Source organism: Anguilla anguilla, chromosome 11, assembly GCF_013347855.1.
Source record: "Anguilla anguilla isolate fAngAng1 chromosome 11, fAngAng1.pri, whole genome shotgun sequence".
Classification (NCBI taxonomy): Eukaryota; Metazoa; Chordata; class Actinopteri; order Anguilliformes; family Anguillidae; genus Anguilla; species Anguilla anguilla.
Genome location: NC_049211.1, coordinates 30,050,839 through 30,067,607, shown reverse-complemented (window position 1 = coordinate 30,067,607; position 16,769 = coordinate 30,050,839). Strand labels below are relative to the sequence as shown.

The window sequence follows — 16,769 nt, the reverse complement described above, 5'->3', positions numbered from 1 at the left end:
AAGGATACAATACACACCTCTTCCTTTCAGTTCACAACAGCAACAAAGAAAAATTGCCAATAAGCAAAAATAATACAATCCTAAAAATTTTACTTCATCTCTTTGGCAAAATATGTTCATACAATGGTCATGTTAAAAAATGAACTGGCTAAACTGATAAATAGTTTAAACTACACTGAAAGTAATGTGCATGTTGTTATGAAGATGTAGTGTAGCAAGTATGTAGTAAGTAATCTAGTAAACAAGAAATTACACAGGTTGGTACTGGAGAAATATTTTTTATTGTTCCTGGTAAGTCTGCAATACAGCGTCTTGCAAAGCTGCATCATCATTAAGTGTGGTTGAAGGACATGTATTGGGATTGTCCAGTTATTGTAATTCCACAGGATAGTTCATGAGTCCTTGACACAAGATTAAAACAAAAGCCGTATACTGAAACTAGCAGTCTAGCGCTGGTATAGAGACTAAGCCAACCTTTAACGGAGCCAACAAAATCAGAAATATACAGATAAGCGACACACAAGGATGTTTGCCACTGCACCAAATCCTAACTGAGAAGTCTCTGAAAAATAAAACAAATCACTAATGCAACAACAGCAACAAAAAAAGATACTGTACATGTCACCATTCTTATAACGAGCACAGTTTGCTGCATCGACTTGCGCTAGAATTGCCACTAGCATTTAATAAACAAATTAACTCATTACTTTGCTCTGATTAATGAGTGGGACAAGGCTCTAATATTTAGACTGTGGGTAGCGTATACTTTCATTCCGAATCTCTATTTACAAATACAATTTAATTCCCCTGCACAATCTCGGAAATGGCAGCTTCCCCGGACTTCTGAACGGGAAAACAATTTTTTTTAGATGTTGATTCTGGGTAGGGCAGTCTGGAGGGTCTGCGTTTTATGATGATTATGATCCTCTGACACATGAGCACTCAAGAATAAATAAGTTAATATCTCAAATTCTGTAATGAAACAGATATGGACATACTGACAAGGTCAGCATAAAGACATCATAACAGAGCACTTACGGCATTGAAGACAAAACTGTGAGCGCATTATGGCTTTAAAGACAGAAATGCAAATGCTTAAATGGGATTTAAATGGGACTGAGCACTTTAAGAGCTGCGAGCGCGTTACAGGGCTTAAGACAGAACAACATTCTTGAAATGCGTTCATGCGCCATGCGTTTGAATTTCTCCAAAACAACCCTGCATCTGGTTCCTTATCAGCCACACAAAGTTATGTAGCGTTAGCTAGACCTTACTGTCCAACACACTGAACACAACCGACACAAACGGCAGAACCAGTGACATGTAAAATAAGAAAAGACACCAAAATGTGCTTGGCCCAACTGAAATGATATAGCATTTGAGTGGGCTTTATAAATGAGGAGAGTTGAGTTAAATCATGCTGGTTCAAAATGTAGTTACTTGTATGGAAATGGTGGGAAATGGTCTGTCTGCTGCAGGCTGCTACTGCTAAACTGCATGTGCTTTCATCTTTTCAGCTTCACACTGAAACACCAGTCAGGCCCTTTCTTACTTATGGCAATTATAATCACTTCTGAACTTATACATATACATATATATATATAGATTTATACTGTACACACCCACACACACACACACACTCACACTCTATACAAAATTAATTCCGACGGTGGTATAGAGTTTAAAACGCACTCAGATCCGAAACACACACCGCACATAGAGAAGTCATCATGACTGCAGGGCACAGGTAAACCGTATCAGACATTCTTGGTGGAGAGGCCCGAAAAGGTGATTTCGGCAAGCCCTCCAAATCAAATGGGCGACGCCGTCGGTCGAGATGAAGGGCAGAGGGGGTAACGACGTGGAACGGGTGAGGTGAAAGGGACGTCCCGGTTCGGGGCCAGTTTTGGGCAGGCCATTCAGAACTCCTCGTGCACGTTGCGGGCGTAGTCCATCAGCTTGCTGCCCGTGAAGTACTCGCTGTACTTGAGGATCTCGTCCAGCTCCAGGCTGCGGTTCTGGTTCTCGTCAGCCACGGCGATCATCTGCTTGGCCTCGTTCAGGGCGTTGTACTCGTTCATCGGGTCCATGTACTCCTGCGAGCCGACCGGAGGCGGCCGTGAAGGAAGAGGACGAGAAGGATGAGGAGGAGGACAAGGAGTAAATGCTGTCCAGTTTTCAGAGATTTCAAAAGCTGGTAACCCATTTCATTCCTGATAAGAAGAGACACCTGCACACGGTATTCGCTCCCAAACGGTTTTGAAAGGGCAAACAATGGGCCTCATTCACGAAACATGCGTACGATCACATTTGATCGTAAACTGTATGTAAGAGCGTTTCCACGATCATTTCAGCATTTTTTTCTTATCTGTTCTTATTCATGGCTGGTTCCTTATGCTAATCACATGAATAGGATTGCGCATTCCACACAGTTAGCATTCATCGTCTCATACACCTGGGTTATGTACAAAAACAAAGGTCTGCACATGAGTCATGAATCCCATATTGGTTATTCGTAAAAACATTTTTAAGAACAAAAGCAAGAATAATTTAAGAAAAGTTTTGTGAATGAGGCCCAATGCTTCAGAAAGGCAAAGGTCTTTTTCAGGAATAGCCTTCAGCATATGCATCAGCTTCTTAAGCAGAGCTAAGTCTGCGTAAGATTATTATCATTTGTTTATTTATCAGACACAATGTGCTCTTTTAAACAAATGCACTGTATCCAAATTAACCAAAAGGGTTTTTGATGCATTGGTAGACCCAGGTTGAAATGCTGCTGTTTGGCACCATTAAGCCTGTTGGGGAGCACTTCATACATTGTGCCAGTATCTCTCTCCTGAACAGTCCAATTCATACTCCCAGTGCTTATGAAACTTCAACCTGCATGCGTACTGCCCTCTCGCTACCCATTCAACATACACCACCCTGATAAGACCGCAACGAGACCTGGGTCCAGCCTTACTGGGGTCACTTTTGATGATAGTTACTGGGTAACCAAGGTCTAGAGAACTGCCCCAATTTCAAGAAAAACTTGTCTGTGACACAGCACTCCTAACTGTATTACAGGATTATAAAATGGCTGCCCTTGGCTTGGGCAGTTGAAATTTGTAGTCCATTCAATAATAAGCCATGAGCAACACGGGCCCACCAGCCTGACCCTGTTATGCTACCCCAACAGATCAAGTCTCTTTAAAACAGATGGAAATTTGAGGCTGTTGGTACCCAAATATCTGTCAGTCCTGGACTTTCTGCACAATACAATCCCTTGAGTAAAAAAAAAAAAAAAAAAAAGAACAGCTGACAAATTGTGTGCAACGGAATCACTGTCGCTTCCAGTCAGGCATAGAAACGTGCGCCCCATACCTCCAGCTCCTCCATGGTGACGATGTTGTCGCGGTTGGCGTCGATGACGTCCTGGAACTCCTTCTTGCGTTCGCGCACCCAGTCGTCATCGATGTCCTGGGCCTGCTGGTTCTCCACCGTCCCCATGGGCAGGGAGATGAATTCCGACAGGGTCAGCTTCTGGTCCCCGTCCTGGTCTGGATGCACACCCCCAGAGCAGCAAGTTACGAGATGCAATTCATTATTAATTATAAATGTGTAAATAAAGAAAATCTATCCACGATTGCGTCTTTAGCATGGATTACATGGGCAAAACAGAGATGGACAAACAGCCCCAAGCCACATGTTACGGTGCAGCATTTTCTCACCCCACTCTGAAAGGTGTCACTAGTTCGCCAGAGAACAATTTTCCATGCTATGCATCTGAGCTGCATCATAGTTCAACGATACGCAACAGCCTTAAGACAGTTCCACTTGACAAGCAAAAAGTAACTTAAGCAAGCTAATATTCTATTTGAGGAAATGTTTGTAAGTGTCATTCAAAACGAAAACACTTCAGACAGTCTTTAGATTAGTTTCTCTCACAGGCACTGGCGAGGCCAGGGTCGCGCGCGGTTAGCGGTCGCCTTACCCAGGTCGCGGATGATCTCCTTGACCATGAACTTGAGCATGCCGCGGCTGTGCTCCGGGTGCAGGAAGGACAGGAACTCCTCCTCGTTCAGCAGCTGGTCCGCCGGGGGGTTGTCCGCCTGGAACCAGCGGTCCTTCAGGCTCTCCAGGACCTCCTGGGCTGCAGACGGCAGGGACGGACACTCGCAGGTTAGGCCTCCAGAGCCATGTTAAGCCCGGCGCGGGGGCCGGCAGCCTGTGGTACTGAACACCGTGCTGAGCCCTACAGCTGTGGCTCAGAGCCAACGTGGGAAAACTAGCCTACCGGGAAGCTAAAGGAACCACCTGGGCAGTTAATGCCACAGGCCTCAGCCACACTTTAAAGGGGAACTCAGACAGTACAGACAGAAATCACTATTTAATAGGGGTGTAAACCTTAGGCTTCACCACGATAAGGAGACAATTTTGATTTTTGGCAATCAAAAACAATCGGACAGTCAGAAATAAATATATATGATCTAGCTAACAATCATGTTGCAATGGACAGATACACCCAAAATGATGTTGAGAGTGGAAAAACTTATTGACGTCATGTGAAACAGAGGGAAAACCGAATCTAGCACGACACTAGCACTAGCATGATGATAATATATATGCACATTACACTTCACTTATGATAAGAAACTGAAGATAACTTATTTTACATATACTGAGGAAGAGACATGACATACAGATCATACTAATAACTCTGAAGGTACGACAGAAGATACCAAATCTGATATTTAGGTGGAGTTTTACTTTACAGCTCTGGAGCCAGAACTAAAAAAAGAATCATGAGGGCTGGCACTTCTACTGCTGTGGTTCAGTAGCTATGTGCTATGATAACATGCTAACATGCTGGTACTTGGCTTGCGAAAGAACAAAACAAAGCCAGGATGCCAAAGGTGTAAGCATCACTGACAATGTGTGGGATGGAAAAGCCACTCCCAGGTGTTCCCACCATTCTGGGCCTTAAAGTCCTCCCCATTATTTTGTTCCAATCATCTGGACTTGCCAATTAGCGCAATTCTGCAGCCAGGAACTAATTTCTGAAATCAGCCGGCTGAGTTCATGGGAAGAAGAAACATGTGGCAGGACTTTTATTTTCTGACCCCAGGACTTTCCACCTCTGCTCAGCTGTGTAAATCGCATTACTTCTGATTCAACAGCAAGAAGAGCCACATGACTTATTGATATGTGCCAAGTGCAGAAACAACGCCATTTCGTATCGCGGTGAAGACCATCGATGCGTGATGTTCGACTCGCCAAGGGACTTACTCTCCTCGTCCAGCTTCAGCTCTTCGTTGTTCTTTATCTTTTCCGCCACCTCCTTCTCGTTGAAGCCCTTGCTGGCCAAGAACTTCACCCGGTACTCATCCCAAGTCACGTGACCTGGGAAGAAAAGGAAGCACAGCTTTAGCTACAGGAGACGATTCACTGGGACAAACAAGGCTTCCTGAAAAAATGCAGACCTAAGGAGGATGCGGTGGAGAGAAAGGCAGGAAAATGGCCTAATGGCCTGATGGTCTGCACATTTCCAGCGTGTTCACACAAGTCCAAAAGCAGTACATGCGCTTGCGTTACCATCCGGCAGTGTTAGGTCATAGGAAGGCCCTGATAAATTACAGCTTGTCCATGAGAAGGTCACAGCATTTAAAGCAGAGAAAAACACACCCATCCAACCAGGTCTACATGTCAAATTCGACAAGAAACAGTTTACAATCAGAATGATTTCCAAAGGACTCAAACTAAACGCACCCCCCCCCCCTTGCCTTTTCCCTCTCTCTATTCTAAGTCTCTTGGTTCTGTCGCCTCTCACAGCCTGTCTTATTGCTACACAACTCCATGTCACTCTCCTTCTCGTCACCCTCCACCGGCTACCTGCATCAGCTCGCATCAAATTCAACACCTTAGCTCTAGCCTATCTGGAAGCTAAAGGAAAAGCTCAGTTATATCTTCAGAGATTTTCCATTAGTTTCCTGACAGGCTAGCACCAAGGTTTTAAATCTGAAGGAAGCTTATATAGGTAGTTAGAGGAGGGAGATGGAAAAGCCGCTACTGTACATCTTCAGAAGCTGAGACCTGACACATCAACTAGACCTCTCTATTCAGGTGCCACTGGGTGCAGACTGGATTTGATGCCAGTCCAGGGGCCCGTCCATGCACTGGTACAATGCCTTAACAAGATGATCTACCTAGCGGCCCCTATGTTGATAAATGCTTTGATCGCACTGCTGCAGCACGGTCCAGCCAGGTGTACGCTATGGGTGCGATTTTTATTTTTTATTTTACTGGTTAACCCCAAAACTAAAGCAATCGCCGAATAACAAGAAATATCTTTGAAACTAATAATGACAGCACACATTGTCTTTAAGAACATGGTGCGATAAGAAGAGAAAAAAAAAAACCATACACAGCGAAGCCAAGTGCCATTTACTCCAAATCAGATTCTCTTTGTTTTGTGAAGACAAGCAAAGAGATACAGGCAATATATACATTTGTAATATAGAGCTAGCCTGTAAAGCAGCACAGAAGTTCTAAATTACACCAAAAATAAGTCCTGGCAAGAACTGAGCAATAAGCCCAATGAAGGAAGGAATGCGGGCGCCCAGTAATATTCAAAACACTGTGCTGACAGAATTATTTCAGAAAGATTCAAACCATGCGTTTGTAAACACACTCCCTCCACAGTTTTTTTTCCCCCCACAGTTTGGAATTCCCAACTGCATTTGGTCCTCTATCCTCATGGACCATGTTTAATCATGAAACATGATCTTTTTAATGGTTAACCAAAAAGGACTGTCCCCTGTAATAACACTAAGCACATTTGAGCCATAAACATGTCCGCAGTTTTCGCCAGACGTTGCATTGCCCCTCACCGTCGCCGTCTGGGTCCACGGCCCGGAAGCTGAGCTTGTTCTCCTTGACGGCCTCCTGGAAGTGCTCCTCCGTCTTCTCCATGATCCAGCGCTGCATCTCCTTGGCGCTCACACTTCTGTCGCGGTTAAAGTCCACCCTGAACGCAAAGAAGGAGCACGTCATCGCGATACGCATTCTTTTCATAGCATTCATAGGCTTGCAGAGTTGTCAATGGTACAAACACCATTTTGTTTTGCTTTGAGTAGTCACTTGACTGGTATTTTGATAATTGTTACTGGAGAGCCCTAGAACACAGATAGCTCACAGAAATTAATCCCTACCCAGGGAGTTATGTGCTGAAGTGGTTTGGCACTCCCGAATAAGTTTGACAGCACAGTGTTCACCTTACTACAAAACAATAGGGGGACGGATAGCGTCAGTACACTAAAATGTATTTGCAGTTAGCCTGCATTTCACTTTATTTAAGCTTACTTTAATGATAAGGCTTGTGAATTCTATTTCCCAATACAATTCTAAAAAAAAAAAATTATTCAGAAAATAAAAAATGGGAAATCCACACACTGAAAAGTCTCAGTGCATTTGCTTTCTCAATCTAACTATCTAATCTACTAGTCAACACACTTTGCTGGTCTAGTTGGAAGACATACTTTCGTCAATTGTAAAACATGTAGCCTATAACACAGTTACTTTATTTGGTGGTGGTCCTGTGGTATCTCAAAAAAGTGCATTCCTGTCCCCAAAACACCTCCTGCTTTGATCACCTGTTCCATAACATTTCTGGTTTATGATTTAAATCATCTTCAGGCCTCTGGAATGACTTCACACTGCACTCTTTGGAACCTACCAAACCTCCCAGCTGTGGTATGTGAAATATTCTGTGACGACCAAGAACGGCATTTTTAACATCTGACACGTCACACTTTAGGGATAGTCTAGAATTGAAAGGCAAAAGTGTACGTTCTTTCACTATCCCTGTTCTGTACGTTGTAGCCACAGTGGTCAATCAGAGGACAGCATTACTTTGCTATCGAAATCTGAATGAACAGATCTGAATGCCTGCTGCTCTTAATCAGGCTGTGAAAAAGCAACTGGCTTCACTGCCACACTAATGAGAAGACTTGCCCCTGTAAATCTCAGAAAGCATAAATCTTTCAAAAGGTGGCAGTACAGCATAATTTGCAGGGAACCAGGGCTTGTAACTCAGGTGATTTCCAGATGGGGCACTGCTGTTACTCTTCAGGAAGTCACTTAAGCTTAAATTGCCACAATAAATATCCTGTGTAACAAGAAGATATGAGAAAGAAGCTGGGTAAGTTGTTCTGGATAAGAGAGTCTGCTAAAAGCATCAATGTAATGTTCAGTTACGAAGCTCAAGGCACACTACATGGCCAAAAGTATGTGGACACCTGACATCCAACATACCATCCAAAATTATGGGCATTTATATGGAGCTGGTCCACCCTTCGCTGCTGTAACAACCTCCACTCTTCTTGGAAGGCTTTTATACTAGATGTTGGAGCATTGCTGCAGGGATTTGCTTACATTCAGCCAAAAGAGCATTAGTGAGGATGAGCACTGATTGGGTGACAAGGCCTGGCCCGCAGTTGGCTTTCCAATTGATCCCAAAGGTGTCAAGTTCTTCCACACCGTTCTTGACAAAAACATTTCTATATGGACCTCACTGTGTGCCCGGGGGCACGACCATGCTGAAACAGGAAAGGGCCTTCCAAAAAATGTTGGGGAAGCATAGAATAGTCCAGAATGTCATTGTATGCTGCAACATTAAGAATTGCTTTTACTGGAACTAAGGGGCCTAGTCAAACCATAAAAAACAGCCCCAGACCACAGGGTGTCCAGACACTTTTAGTCATATAGTGCGGTGTTGCTCCACAGTATACCACAGGCCGCCCAGAACACCTCACTTCCCCCATTAGCAAGCACATAATAGCCTTCAGGGTCAGAGTACAGAGGAAATGATCGGCTTGCCTTAATTATGATGCAGTATCACTGAAAACCCCAATGGTTGTGCTTGTCAGAATAACACAGCTATCCAGACAAACATGAAGACTGTAATGGCAGAAGCCACTTTTTGTTTTGCTATTGTTTAGCCTATTTACTTCAAGGTCAGACACCAGATGAGCATAATCAGCTACTGATTCTGAACTGCATGGCCCCTAAACATAACAAGCCAATAAGAGAAAGCTCGATGCTTCTAGCCAGCCTCGGAGTAAAACAGAAATTAAAACGACTGAATCAAGCATCACTCAAATGTTGTAGGCCAGGATACTCAAATGTGATCTTCAAGCACATTTTCCCTCTCTAAACAGGAACTGATTTAGACCTGGGGCAACATCTTAGTCGGATCTCTGGCCAATCAGTGACAGGAACCGATCAACTAACTAAAAGGTACAAAACAAAATCAGCAGTAGTATTGTACTGGCTTCAAGGACCAGTATCCCAGTTTAACACATAGGCTACCACTGGCCACAGCTCATGGGTTTAGCTCTACACCAGGGGTGCACAACTCCAGTCCTGGAGGGCTGTTCTGTAAGCTGTTTTTTATTCAAACCAATCATTCTTTTAAAATTTCTTAACAGTTGATATACAGACATACTGAAATTATACTTCTCTCCTATAATTGAACACCATAAAACATTTAAGGCAAGGATTGATGTGCAACCTTTATGTCAGGATTATCAAAAATATTAATCAAAAACATTTGTTAAATTAATTATATAATTGAGAGAAGACGTTGACATGAAATCGCAAAACGGAATCAGCCCTTGTCCTGCTCCAAGTGATCTTTTTCATAATATTAGTTTCATCATCTGTAAAACCAGGCTCTTCTATTATTGAAGAACTGCGTCAAATGAGCCAGGGATCCTCGACAAATTACAGCCGAGAAACTTTAATCGAATCAACTTACTTGTCGAAAATCTCCATCAGCTTCCTCCTGTTCCTCCGGGGCTCGGAGTCTTCCTCGAACTCCTCCATATCTTTACCCAGGAAGACCTCTTGGTGGAAATCCTTGTTGAGGTGTCCGTCCATCTCCAGTTTGACACCATTCAGGTGGTCCGGAGGCAAAATCTCGTTCTCCTCCTTGCTGTTGGAATTTTTGTCTTTGAGGGCCGACATGTTAGCGGGGCGGGCGTGGACGTCCGCTGTGAGGAGCACGGCCACCAGAGCCAAGTACACCGGCCCCATGTAGCCCGACCAAGCTCTCCTCGCCATAGCCGTCACACAGAACTCTCCGATGAGAACAATGAAGGAACTGCCAAATGCAGACATGAAAATGTGAATTTACACCCTCTGTAATGAAACTCCACTCTTAACCTTTGTGGAAGGTATGCGGTTTGTTCATATCCCGGTTATAATACATAGAAAATTAAGGTAAAATCTCTTAACAACGTCGTAACGCAGACCAAACAACACAGTATTTAACGTTACGAACACCGGGAACCGACAGTAGCGATCCAAGTTACCTAGAGACCAAGTGTGAAAGGGACACATCATCGCTAGCGTAGCTAACGCTAGCTAACTAAGTTACCCAGTCTAGCAGACTCCTCTATGCAGAATTAATGAATTAAAAGCAGCATACTTACTACCCCGGAACGACTTTTTAACTTGGACTTATTAGGTTGAGACATGAAATACGAATTCTGGAAAGAGCTCCGCACTGGGCCAGCTAACGTTAGCTGTACACAGCCCCCAGCTACTAACTAACGTTAGTAACCTGTACTGAAAAGCAGAAAACACTTCGTAAACTGCGGATGACTTACCCGCACTGCGCAGCAAATGATAAACGCAATCTGATGAAACCTAAAAGCTAGCCGGGTAGCTAGCTGTGGATGGGATACATCGTCTCCGTCAAACGCACCATAAGCTTTGGTTGGTAGGTAGTTAGCTAGCCAGCTCCGGGAGATTCGAGGTTGTCTTTCCAGTTCCTGTACACGTGGCTATTCCTTAAATCACGGATGTCATGACCAGTCACTCCCCTCCGTTTAATTTAAACCACGTCCACAAATCTGACAGATCCAGTTCATTGGGCAGATCCGACTCGATAGGATTCAGGAAAGGGCTATGGCTTCGCTCGGCCCCTACTTCCTGGACACTTGTCTCGCGTAAGCTACGCCCCCTGTCAGCGTTTGTGACGGAAGATTGGCTGCCATCACATTGCTGTCTGCCCGGGCGTGTAACTAAAAAACTCCACCGTCCTTTACAGACAATGAACTGTGGTTACAGATCTATCGCTGTATTATTTCGTAATCGTGTACAAGTTAAATACATTTTATTTAATGGTCCCAAGACCATTTATCTTACAATATACGACTCATTTTCTGTAAAAAAAAAAAAAAAAAAATTCTAAATTCACTTATTATATGTCCTATAGTGAAGACGGTAATTATGTTATCTGACTATAATAGACTAATATTAGAACACACTTTTCTAGAATAAATTGCTTGTGGTTTTTAAAAATAACTTTACATTATTATCCATAGTGACATCTGTGGTGTTATGGGTCAAAATTGACCTGTGTAGATTTCATTTACGTAAGACAATAAAATCCACAGAAAACATGTCAGAAAATCCAAAAAGTCTACCAAACAGTGTAACTTGTCATCTAAGAGAAAGTTCTTTCTATCGATGATAACACAATGCCATATACTAATTACAACTGTCAATTTACTCTAACATGGATGTGTCACATTTTGACAGTGACAGCCCTAGCCTTTGAGAGGCCCTTAACAGAATTTGATTTGGGGGCCCTCCCAAACAAACATTATAATTATAATATATTTTAGAATAATTAGGACGCTCCCTGGTGGCTGTGGGGCCCTAAGCAGTATGTTGCTCAATGGATAGGGCTGGCTCTGTTTTTTGATGATATAATTATAGTATGTGAGGCAAGTAAACATTTACCATGTGTTTTTGTTTCGAAAAATATTTAACAGTGGAAATAATTTCACCTTTGAGCAAGAAGTGCAACAAAAGACTTTATTCTGCTCAAATTGAATGATGCTGTAAATACAGAGAACAAAATAAAATATACCAAGCTGGTGATGAAAAAAAATATTTCTGTGGAAACAAAGCCAGGTTAAAATGCAAAACAAATAGTCAGTCCCCTATGCTGTGAGGCCATTTTTCCAGTTGAAATGCCACATGTTCTCATCAACCTCACACCAGAGATTTCCCTCAGAATACAACTAGGAAAAAAATCTCCTGCAGTGTGGCACCCACCCTTGACAAATCTCAGTTTGGAATGCCGGACAGCCAACACACTGAGCAGGGTAGTCATATACTTTCAAGCTCCGTGAAGAGAAGAATTCCTCCATAGGACTGAAATGGAGGGACCTAACACTAGTGATGGAATACAACGTTGACCAATTTGACAAGTGATTTACTTTTTACAGCAGAGGGCAGTCTTGGCCTGTTGTTCATCAAAGCAGCACTTACATGTGCTAGATATAGGCTTTCCCCATGCATAATATCTTATCTCTCTCAGTCTCCCTCCTCCATCTTTAGACTGCAATTTGTATCTATTTTCAAAATCAGTGTGCTAGTCTCCTGGACAGCCGAGGGCTTAGCGTGTCCTTACGTTTAACCCATCATCGGATAGCGCACACCTGCCAGAGAACTTTTATACTGTTATAGATTTACCTCTGCAGACGTTTTGCTCCCAGCATACCCTGTTTCAGGCATCGCACCTTGGGTAGTAGGGGTTATCTTCCCTGCGGGTTCTGTGATTGGGTTTTCTGGAAGTTTCTCCCCTCCTTGGCCCCACAGCTCGGTCTCGCCCCTCCTGTTCAGATACAGAGTTGTTTACAGATATTTTTTTTTCTTCTCAAAGTTGACCAGTGATATTCATATTTTCCCATTTCCATCCATTGCTAAGCTATGAAAATCCATTGACTGAAAACTGCTCATTAAATGGAAACACATTCTCCAATGATAAAAAAACTGCAAATGTAGGTCTTACCCAGTGACTGTGCTTAATTAAAAAAATAGGAATACATGCAATAGAAATAGTTTAATCACATTGGAAAATACATTTATTAATTAACAGTACTCTGCCGTAGTGATGGGCACAGCAAAGCGTTTCGAAGCAATGACACAGTTGAAGTGATTGCGGTGTTGTACGAATGAAGCATTTTATCATAATGGTGTTGAGAATGACAATAATCATTATTAAAGTGGAATGAAAATGTGCTGTGTGTTTCATAATCATAATGCAATCATATTCACCAATGCCTCATTTTTTTCCTCTTGCATGCCTGGTAAAGGAGGACACATTACCACAATAAATTCCAATGACTTGAACTTTGTACCATTCAGCTTCTCCCCCCCCCCCAGCTCTTTGTAGCATTGTGGAATGGAAATATATATTCAACAGTGCGCTAAAAGGTAGCCGTATTTTTATTCACATTGTTTTTCTTATTATTAGTCATGCTAGGAGTAGTTTTATGTCTTCGGGGCTACCTTGCATAAGAAGATTTATCACAGTTAATAATGGTCCCTCTTGAGTTACAACAGGATACGATGGTGCTGCTGTAATATCAGGATCATTGACCGCAAGTGGTAAAGCATTGAATAAGTGTTATTTTAATTGGACAGGTACTGGCGGAAATCATGCACCATGCCTTTAATGGGGTCTCTTGTTGGAAATGATCCTGTACAAAAGACGTCTTGCATGAACCTTTCATTATTAATGTTACGGCCTCAAAAACCACTGGCTCTACCATGAGGCAGAAACATATTGATAGGACGCCACACCGAGTTAGAATAAACAACAAAGCAAATAAATGTATTTAACAAAACACAAAAATACTCACGAATTATGAGGTCTGGCCAAAAAGAACAAAAGGAAGGAGAAGCCTGGGTCAACCACGCAGTGGGCCGTCGGACCCAGGACTTCTCCCTAAACTAACAAAACAGAGAAAAAAACTAAACTACAACAATGAAGCCACGATAACTAGACTACCAGACCTCCCTCCCAAAAAGAAAAAGGAAAAATAGGAAACTTTGACAAAAACACTAAAGGGAAAGAGGGACCAAACAAAAGGGAATGCTGACAGCCAGGAGTCTCTCTCTCCACTCTCCACTGAGCCCTTTTGAAGGGAGGGGCACTACAGGTGCAATCAGCCCCCAATCATAGGCACCTGAGAGATGAGTGAGGGAGAGACAGACAAAGGGGAATAAAAGCAGAACAGAGGGGAGCGTGTAATAATTAACAATAGGCCTATCTCTCTAAATGGCACTAGATGGCACTATCTACACAAATGTAAAATCAGATTCTGGGCCATTTGAAAGGCTTGTCGCTTAGTTAATAAAATATGAAGTATCCCCCACTCATAATTACCTCTACTTAATTAATGATTACAAATTGACTGACTAAAGACACTAATCAATATTGTTCCTATTTAGAAACGAGTCCAGCCTAACAACTCTTGTGGAAAATAACACACACACACACACGCACTCATATGCATGCGTGCCACACACGCACGCAAACACACGCAAAGAAAATGTATTGCACATAATCCACTTAAGATTGTTGTTTTTCCATACACGTAATGTCATCAACACACAGTATGAATCCAGAAACTGCAGCGTTGCATCATTTTTGCCGACCCATCGATATGTGTTCCTCAGTGCTGCCAGCAGCCTTGTCAAGCACCCAGGAAGTCAGGGGGTGCCATGGCACATCAACTCAAGCTCCCACAGTGATAACTGTCTTTACAGCTGGGGTTCACACAGCCGTGTGTGCAAGCAGTCCACTGCTACAAACTACACTTCCCCTAATCAACCATTCACTGCTATGGACTACACTTCCTGTGATCAACCACAGGGGCAGGGCATCCACCGCTATGGATTATAATTCCCCTGATGCCATTGCTACTCTCAGCTACATACTGCAGTTCAGAAGCGAGAGACACATTCTGAGTGTGTTCCTGTCATTAAGGAAGATGGAAGATCTTTCTGGCCCCAGTTGAATTGTTTCCCCTTTACCTCGTGGCTGGTAGAATTGGATTTTTGTTTTCATCGCTGAAAATTGCCTTTGAGATGCATTTGCTTCCTAATCATGAAACATTTCAATTCTGTTGTCAAGTAAAATAAATGTGGCGCTGTAGCCAATATCTGAAGCATCCTACTTATATTGGCAATTATTTCAGGTAAAATGAGCTCAGCAGTGCTCAGATGTGTATAAGGGAAATTGAAGGACATCAAGCTTTGCAAAAGGAAGGCAAAAGAAATCACCTCAGCTCTGAGCAATGCAATCTAAGAAATCCAATCAGAATTCAAATGCATCTGGCAGGCTTAACCCTCTCAGGGTAGAAACATAACATTCCAAGTCATAATTACATCAACACTTTTCCATATAACTGCCTAGTGGATTGAGTAATCAATTCAAATAAATAAATGATATGACTCAGATTACTGTAAAGGGAATGTCGCATGACCATGAGAAATTATAATCCTGGAATGTCTTTAAATAACTAGACAACAATCACTTCCACTTATAAGTATTCCAAAACAACTAGCTTTTGTGTTTAGTTTACATGTTACATATTCTGTTTATGTTCATGTCTATTCTCTTCATACATAACCATTCTGTCTCTGCTTTGGTTCCACACTGTGTTTATTTGTGTACATACCTGCTGAATTTATTTGTCGCCCTTGATTGATGAAGTAGATGTTTAGTCTGGTATTTCTCCAGCCTATGTTTGATAAAAGCCTATCAGGTTTCAACACCTCTTAAAACTTCACAACAGATACTCTTCTGCACCCAACCACAAGGGAGTTTCTGAATTCTCTTCTTGACGATTTGTCAAACAAGAGATTACACAGGAGACTGCCTGGGGTCTTTTTTCTTACAGGTATTTCAGTTCATCTGCTCAGTTTGGATACAGTCCCATCTTTATATTAAAATAATGTACAATTGGCAGCCTAATGTGGGCACATAGGCATCTTTCTCTCTGTGGCTCTCTGTCTCATGCACACACAAACACACAGGCACACACGCACACACACGCACACACACACACACACACACACACACAAACACACATGCACACACAAACACACACACACACACACACACACACACAGCCACACCGTTTCACGATTTCAGTATTTTCTCTGTGAGGTAAAGCTGGGCTGCCAATTTAATGATGAGAAAAATATAGGCAGGAAAAAGCAGAGAAAAGAGAGAGACAGAAAAAGAGATTGTGTGAGTGAGTGAGAGAGAGAGAGAGAGAGAGAGAGAGAAGCTGAGGTGATAAAACTGCAGAGAGTTCTGGCTGTGAGTTCATTCTCAGAGAAAGAGAACTAAACAGAGCACAAGCGAGCGAGCGAGAGAGAGAGAGAGAGAGAGAGAGAGACGGAGCAAACTAACAAGGACCTACCGCCCCGAAGAAATTACAGACACAACTCTCTGAGGCGCTAAGTGCCTGTGTTATTACCACCCTTCAGTGGACCCGAGAGGTAATACATTTTCAGCAGATAAGGAGTGTGATCCAGGGTCCAGCGGAGGCTGCTGGCAGAGACCTGCATGGGAGACCTGTGTGGGTGAGACCTGCTTTGGGAGACCTGCGTGAGTGAGACCTGTCCCTTTGATTTCTGCCAGGTTTGAAGTTGTTTTGTTGCTGCTCCAGGGAACCAGTTCTGCCCTTCGGGGGGAAATTAAGAGCACGGACTGAAGGCTAAGAAAACCGGACTGTCTGCGAGTCTTGACTCCCCCCTCGCGACCCCACCCCGGTGAACCTGGGACGTTTCTCTTTCTCCTCCTGCGGGGGCCCATGTGCTGTGGACTCATCTAGAGAGGGAAGGAGGACTGTGCTCCCCAAAAAATTTTGGCACTTCTTGACCTGGTACCGTAACATCAAAAGGAAAGCAGTTGC

General features: G+C 43.0%; 1 protein-coding gene across 2 annotated transcripts; it reads right to left on the bottom strand.

Moving 5' to 3' along the window:
• Positions 1-262: 262 nt before the first annotated feature.
• sdf4 (stromal cell derived factor 4) lies at positions 263-11,000 on the bottom strand. Of its 2 annotated transcripts, none has more exons than XM_035382879.1 (7): positions 10,650-11,000; positions 9,797-10,141; positions 6,870-7,006; positions 5,269-5,382; positions 3,974-4,132; positions 3,364-3,539; positions 263-2,096 (listed from the first exon to the last, which is right to left on the bottom strand). In XM_035382879.1, the coding sequence occupies exons 2-7, from the start codon at positions 10,099-10,101 to the stop codon at positions 1,920-1,922; spliced, it is 1,068 nt and encodes a 355-aa protein (XP_035238770.1). In that variant the 5' UTR covers positions 10,102-10,141; positions 10,650-11,000; the 3' UTR covers positions 263-1,919. The 2 variants fall into 2 exon arrangements, with proteins under 2 accessions (XP_035238770.1, XP_035238771.1); XM_035382880.1 differs by lacking the exon at positions 10,650-11,000 and adding an exon at positions 10,473-10,619.
• Positions 11,001-16,769: the final 5,769 nt, after the last annotated feature.